The 8033-nt window shown below is 45.0% G+C and overlaps 1 protein-coding gene across 1 annotated transcript in view; it reads right to left on the reverse strand.

Annotated features, from left to right (window-relative positions):
• Positions 1-1197: 1197 nt before the first annotated feature.
• Positions 1198-8033, reverse strand: part of PDE8A (phosphodiesterase 8A) — a 97856-nt gene continuing 91020 nt past the window's right edge. Inside the window, 2 exon segments of the mRNA XM_006885139.1 lie at positions 1198-1304; positions 3645-3774. Of these exon segments, the coding sequence (XP_006885201.1) occupies positions 1198-1304; positions 3645-3774 (237 nt within the window).

Raw genomic sequence — 8033 nt, forward strand, 5'->3', positions numbered from 1 at the left:
ACAAATAGTTTAATTTCATTTTAATCTGGAAAATAACAAGTTTAAAATGAAATGAGAAGCACTTTAAAATGTCATCAGGTATCATTTCTAATGATATTACACTTATACAAGATGTGAAGATATGGAACTTTTATAAATTTCTGGAACGAAAAACTCCCACTGCAAATAAAAATAGGTTGGTTAGGTTAATTTAGTAAATATTCCATTTTTGTTCTTTGTTTTCATAGGGAATATATAGAAACACTGTATAAAATAAGGCAGACTTTTACAAATTCAACGATAAAATTCTAGGAACAAAGTCTTGACTTTTCTTTGCAAACCAAGAGTATCATTTCCCTTTGGGGAGTCTCTTGCAAAGCTCATCAGATGTCTGTCCCAGCTTCTGAGCTCCAGTTCCTACAGAGCAGACACCATTTTCTTTATCCTCACAAGAATAAGACTCAGCAGAACAGTTTTCCTAATTAGCATTGATCAAGAAAGAGTTTAACATATACAAATTATTTCTATAGTCCAATAAAAAGGAGTCATTCTGTAATATTTAAATTTGCATTATGAAAAGTCTGTACACCAGGTAATGTATATTTAATGAATATGAATCATGTAAATTTGGTCACAGCATTTAAAGTTGGCTTTGGCTTTGAAGTATTTTTAAATTCATAGAAAATATTGAGCTTCTACTAAAATAAATAGAACATTTTAATAATTGTTAATAATCAACATCAAAATTTTTGCTAATCACTTTTAAGAGAAGTCACTTTCAGTAGTGTTCCAAAATGAGTCTATGAGGAGAAAAACTTGCTAAAGATCCGATTGCCATTAGTTTTTCCTAAGTGCTGAACATAATGGAGAAACTGTAGTAAGACATTGTGTCACTCGCAGGAATCCCATCCTGTCCTTCAGACACTCTGCCTGGCCTCCTAGCATAGGGCTGCTGTGGATGTTTCTCACATTGACTTTGTGAAGCGTCCCTGCAGGGGGCCGAACCACAGCAGCAAAAAGGCTCACTTTCTGGCAGTGGTGGCCTGGGCCTGTGGCTGTAGAAGGTACCGATGTCCCATGGCTCGTGGGCTTTCTCACAGGCCCTGCAGACCTCGGACGGCTCTGTCTAATACTGAAAGGATCCAGGAGCTCTGGCTGCCCTCAGGTTTGTCTAAACGACCGAAAGAACAAAGCTTCAGAGCTGCAGGTAGTGTCCAGCTACTGGGGGGGCGGTCGGAGGCTGCAAAGCTTCATCTCATCCAGGCCTTTCCAGTACTTGAAGTTGTTGTCGAGGTGCTGCATTAGATCCGGCAGGTCGACAAAGGCTGGGGGAAAAGATGGGAAGGTAACAGTCATTCAGGGCGCTGGTCAGAGGTGTAGGCGTCCTAACAAGGGTGGTTTAAGGACTCCACAGGGAGGTTCTCCTCTGTTCTACGGGGACGGTGCGGGGGGAAGTTTGCAATGAAGTGAGATGGACCCAACAGCTGCGGGTTCTGGTTCCTCCATAGACCCGCTCAGACACCCTCTAACTACAGCTGTGACACACGGGACAGCTCACGCTGATCAACAATTACTGAAGTGGAATCTGTATTCAGTGCCTGCATTTATCTATCAACTCACTGAACTGGAACTTTGGAAGAGAGAATAGGAAGTAGCTAAACTGTTTCATAGCACAATGATTAAACACCACATGATGGTTAAATTTCCTGTGGAAAAGTCAGCAGTTCAAAGCCATCTGTGGCTCTGAGGAAGAAAAGGCTGTAAATACAGCCTTCAAAACACCAGGTGCTGTTGAGTACAACTCCTAGAGAGCCTGTGAACACACTGGAGCCTGTCCTGCCTATGCCAGCCTCACCATCTCTGATACACTCGAGCCCTATAGTCACATGTCAATCCACCTTGATAAGGGTCTTCCTCTCTCACCGTTCCTCCACCTTTCCAGGCCCCATGTGAACCAGCAGGCAGTCATGCTGTTGGGGTAGCCATCTTGTTGGTCACAAGAAAAACACTCTGCTTAATGACCATTTCACCAGGCACTTTGGGCCTGGGGCATCAGAATCTAGGAGCAAACGCAGGGAGCCTGCCCTCCGTGCCAGTGTCCCATCCTGACCGGCTCTTCTTTGGCTTTGCGCTTTATCACATGTATGTTACAGATTGAATTCGTCAACCATAAAAGATAGACTGACCTTTTAACTACCTGTAAATATGATCTTATTTGGAAAGAAAGTTATCTGCTATCAGTTAAGGCCATGAGGTCACCAGGAGTTGAGCAGGTCAAAATCCTCTTATTAAAGGACAGGAGAGACACGGGAACGGACCCATGGGGACAACGCCGTGTGACGATGCATGTACAGGCTGAACAGGGCTAAGGAGAGTCTGGGACTACTGAGCCTACAAGATGAAGATGCTGATGCTGCACTTCCAGCTGCCATACCCGGGAGAGGACCATTTTCTGTTCTTTACAGCTCCTGTCAGCCCTGGTAGACCAAGATTATGGCATCTCCTTCCGCCAGCACAACACCCCCGAACTGGGTGGTGACCATGTCACACAGGACGAGAATGAGGTCTCAGTGCCACAGGCTGCACCTGCAGAGCTGTGGTGTGCCCAAAGCCACAGCTCTTTCCAGGCCCTCCCCCCAGATGTGTGCTAGTGTCCTCCTGACTGGATGGAACCGAGTCCCTGGCCTGCACATGCCCTGCAGTCCCTCCCCTCCCCTGAAGCAGGGGTCTCACCAGGCTCTGTCCTAGGTCCCTCATCTTAATTGCTTAGTGGCTCCTGCGTCCCCACCTGAGGGAGAGTGATGTGCTTCCTTTGGGGAGACTGCTCTGTCTTCAGGCCTGGCAGAAGCTGAGGTGGCAGATGATCCCAGGCCTCACGCTCTGGTGGAAACACTGGGGTTTTGGGACTAAGCCCTTCACCAAACTAGAGGCCACGGGGCTGAATGACTCTGGGCGACCCCATGGGTGTCAGCAGAAAACTGAGTGCCACAGGGACGTCAGGGGGTCCCCAGGCTTTGGTTCCCAGGTGCCTCTGGATGGACTTGGGCCTAGAGGCCGAGTGTGTTAACTGCACCACAGGGGCTTCTGCAGTAAGTACCAGTGGTCTGCACCCCAGATTAAGTCCTAATAGCTGTGTGATCTCGGGTTCAGTCTCCTCATTTACAAAACGGGCCTACTGACCCATTTATTTCCAGTGAGGTTAATGAATAAACGCACAAAGGTTATTCCTCAGGGGCTCTTATTTCTTCTTCTTGTTGCCCTTTAAAGGCCCAAGTCCCAAAACGATTCTGCATTATCATTCCTATTATACATGGCGCACACTCTATTATCATCCCTTCATTTAGAAAATTACCCACATGATCACTGGGACAACAAGTATGGCAAGTCCTTCTGTATTTTGAGGCAGTTCTGACAACTTCCCAGGAGAAACAATAGTTCTGGAATGTTAAAGGCCAGCACTATCAAACAGCAGCCTGCTCCCACCTCCCGGGAAGGTGGCAGGGGAATATGTATTTTAAATCTTGATCTCCAATTCTTGTTCCCCAAATGACCTAGGCCGTTTAGTTTCAGAAATTCTGCCCAGGAATCTTCCCAGCAAGCTCGGAGAGGAGGTGACATTGCCAATGGTGAGGTTTTTCAGGATCAGGGGTGAGGAGATTTCTTACCATCCCAAGAGTCAAACATGTCTGTGATGAAGTAGTCGATGAAAGAGATCTGGGACTTGGGAATGCTACAGGTGTTTCTGTCAAAGACCGGCATCACCACGGGTAAGCCCTGCCGCTTCTCTTCATCAGTCTGCAAGGCAGAAAAATGTCAATGACGAGGCCCTCCCCCCCCCCAAATGGAAGTAGTCTGTCTACCAGAAACTCCCTGCTGATGGCTTGTGGTGAGATGTCAATCACAGCAGTAGCGAATGAAACCCAGACCAGCTACTGAGTTCTCAGAACAGGATGACTACTTCCTACGAGGGAGCTTGAGCACAGCCCAACAGAAATATTTTCACACGGGTCAACCTCCTTTGTGACACTATTCAGGGAAGATCCCAGAAAGGATCTGTTGATGGCTGAGCATGCTAGTTGGCTACCTGTGTGGAAACCTCTATGTGGTACTAAGTTCTGCATTGTCCTGCAAAGTTCTAATCGGAACTAGTCTTGGTTGGGGGTTTGTGACACTCTCTGGGAGTGGGGCTTTTCCTGTGCTTGGGGCACACAACTCACATGTTTAAGCAGTGCTGTTCATACTGGGGCTCACCAGTCGGTTTTCAAACTCTTTCCAAAGGATAAGCCTTATTTTTAAACAATCTTTTTCTTTTCCCTCAATATAACGAAAATGTCACACAAGAAAAGAACCATACACTGTGAAAATCTCTGTACCCCCCCACATATTCAACTGTAACATAGTTTCCCCTCGTAAATTTAAAAGTAAGCTGCAGACTTAAGTACACTTCACCCCTAAACAATTCAGCATATATATATATAATGAACTAGATTTCAGTATTTGTTTACTGTTCTGTTTGGTATAATTTACATAAAGTCATATATGTTAAACATACCATTTGGGAAATGGTTCTCTCTCCATTTAAAAACACTTAAAAAAAATTAACAGTACGACTTCCAGAGCTGTGCTTTAGTTCAGATGCCGGGGCTTGCCTCAGGTGCTCCTGATGTACAAATCTTGGACATTCTCCCAATTCTTTAGCAGGGAAACCACAAAGCTGACAGCCAAGTGGATGGTGTAGACAAGTCTGTCATCATCACATGGCCAATGCCAGAAACACAACACCTTCTTCATCTGGAACCTGATGGTGCACTTCACCTCCTCTACTTTTGCCAGGGGCTCTGGTGGCCCAATAGTCAGGAGCCGCACTGCCAACCCAGGGCAGGCGGCTTAAGTGGACCAGCTGCTCTTTGGGAGGAAGATGGACAGTCTTCTTCTGCGTGATTTACTGCCTCTGAAAGCCTGCTGGAGGGTCAGCTCCGAGTTGGTTCTGACTTGACAGTACACAACAACTTCTGTCCTGTGTTCTCAGGGTAAGTAAGCAGGGAAGGGCACCTGCCATCTTTATGGAGTCCTGGACCCAGGATTCACGTGATCTGCTTGATCAGGAACTCAAAAGACCATAAAGGCATCGCACTCGCTGGCTAGCTGTCTGATTAGCTTGTTCTTGCAGAGTTCTTCAGTGCTTCCATGTCCATCTAAGGGACAGCCTTGGCTTCATCAGAGTCTCCATTTTCCCCCTTTAACTTTCCAGCAGTGTCCTATGGTTTTGGGGGTCAAGGAACTGCTGTATTAATCTACTAGGTGGTGTTTACATCCCATCAAGTTGGAAGCGACTCACAGCTGCCGCTCCAGCTGGCTGTCAGAGGCAGGTCATCACATGAGAAGAAACCGTCCATCTTCCTCCAGAGGAGCAGCTGGGGGATTTGAATGCCGTGCTTCTGAGGTAGCAGTGCGGCTCCTTACCACTAGGCCATCAGAGCTGCTGGCAAAAGGAGATTAGGTGAAGTCCACCATCAGGTTCCAGATGAAGAAGGAGGGCAGTCTCCTCCCAAGCAATTTACTGCCTCTGGAAACCTGCCGGAGGGTCATTCTGACTTGATGGTAGACAACAACATTTAAAAACTGATTTTTTAGATGTTAAACCCCCCTTGCATTCTTGGGCAGAGGCGCTGGTGACCTAATCCACTGGAGGTCCACTACAAGGAGAAAGATGGGCAATCTCCTGTGTGATTTTCAGCACTGAAACCCAAGGGAGGTCTAGCTGAGTCAGTTTCCACTTGATGACAATGAGGGAGTGCAAGGCTGTGAAAAAAATATTCTCTTTACATATGTTCACTTGTAGATTTTTTGCATATATTAACAAAGAATGGCTGTTAATTTCCCCCAAATACTGTCTTTGTCTAATATTAGAGTAATAATAGCCTTGTTAAATGAGGTGCGAACTGAAAGTTTGGTGGTTTGAACCCATCAGCTGTTTCAAGAGCAAAAGATGTGGCAGTATGCTTCTGTAAAGAAATTCTGTGGGGAAGATCTACTGTGTTCCATGAGATGGCGGTGAGCCACAGTCAGCGTGATGGCAGTGAGTGTGGTTTGAAAAGCTGTTCATGATTTTTTACTATTGTTGCTAGGTATTGTCAAGTCAGAACCGACTCACAGACAGTCTTCCAGCAGGTTTTCAGAAACAGTAAACTGAAAGAGAGGAGACTGCCCATCTTTCTCTTGGAGAACCCTGGTGGACTCAAACTGTAGGCTTTTGAGTTGATAACACATCTCTTTACCACTAATCTGTGTTTGGGGTTTTTAAATTTTTTTTTTATTATACTTAACATAGCCTGCTCTATTCTGGATTATATATGCTGTATATTGTTTTCAGAGTCAATGTCAAACTTCCTGTGGACTTGATTTCATTTTCCTCAGCTGCAGCTTGAACTTGCATATGAATAGTTGGTTATGTGTTTCACAATCAGCACCTGGCCTAGTTTTCACAGCTGATATTGAGCTTCTCCAGTGATTCTTTCCACAGATGTAACCCATCTGATTCCTATGCATACATCAGGTGAAATCCATGTGTATGTATAGCCTGCGTTTATGTTTCTTATAAAATGTATTTGCAATGACTAAGTCGTTGATTGTGCAAAATTCTATCATTCTAATTCCAGCTTCATTTCTGTCACCAAGTCCATGTTTTCCTACTACTGATCCTTCTTCTCTGTTCCCAACTTTTATATTCTATTGCCAACTTTTGCATTCTAGTAACTTCTTCTTCCTCCTCCTCCTCCTCCCCCTCCCCCTCCTCTATTAATAGAAGATGTCTACAAACTTTTGCAGTCAGAGGTTGTAAAAGTTTGTAGAAATCTCCTATTTCCTCCTCTGCCTCTGGTTGTTGGTGCATATATTTCAATGATGGTGGTATTCTTTGATATCACATGCAGTCAAGATTCTGCTGAAGATTATCCAAAAACAACTAGACAGCGCATCAACAGAGAACTACCAGAAGTGCAGGCTGGGTTTAGAAGTGGACATGGTACTTAAGATATTACAGCTAATGTTAGATGGATCTTGGCTCAAAGCAGAGAGTACCAGAGGAATGTCTGTCTGTGTTTCATTGACTATGCAAAGGCATTTGACTATGAAGATCACAATAAATCGTGGCTGACTCAGAGAAGAATGGGAATCCCAGAACACTTGACTGTGCTTATGTGAAACCTATACTTGGACCAAGAGGCAGCCATCAGAACAGAGCAAGGAAATACTGCATGGTTCAAAATTGGGAAGGGTGTGCACCAAGGATGTGTCCCATCTCCGTATCTTTTCACTCTATATGCAGAACAAATTATCTGGGAGGCTGGGCTCTATGAGGAGAAGTGTGGCATCAGGATTGGAGGTAGACTCATCAACAATCTGTGTTATGCAGTTGACATAATCCTGCTTGCTGAAACTGAGGACGACCTGAAGCACTTGCTGCAGAAGTTCAAGGACTGCAGCCTTCAATATGGATTGAAGCTCAATATCAAGAAAACAAAAATTCTCAACTCTGGGCCAACTGGCAGCATCATGATGGATGGTGAGGAGATTGAGATTGTCAACAGCTTCAGTTTGTTTGGCTCTACAATCAACACTCTTTTACCAGCAGCCAGGAAATTAAAAGACAAATTGCATTGGTAAAGTCTGCTGTCAGAGACCTCTCCAAAGTACTGAAGAGCAACAATGTCAGTCTGGAGACTAAAGTGCTCCTGATACAGGCCATGATCTTTGCATTACTTGCTATGCATCAGAGAGCTGGACAATGACTAGGGATGACAGAAGGATAATTGATGCCTTTTTAAAAAAAAAATTTTTTTTTGTTATTTTGTGTGTGTGTGTACCATTAGATCAGATCTGACTGGTACAGGAGGAGATTGTCCCTCCTTCTCCAGCAGAGTATCTGGTGGTGTTGAACCACGTGCTTCTGGGACTGCAGTGCAGCTTCTTGCCACTAGGCCACCAGAGTTCCCAGAGAATTGATGCCTTTGAGCTGTGGTGCTGGAGAGGTGGTTGTTGTTGTTATGTGCCAT

This window comes from Elephantulus edwardii, unplaced genomic scaffold, assembly GCF_000299155.1.
Source record: "Elephantulus edwardii isolate Elephantulus edwardi_28Jun2011 unplaced genomic scaffold, EleEdw1.0 scaffold00041, whole genome shotgun sequence".
Classification (NCBI taxonomy): Eukaryota; Metazoa; Chordata; class Mammalia; order Macroscelidea; family Macroscelididae; genus Elephantulus; species Elephantulus edwardii.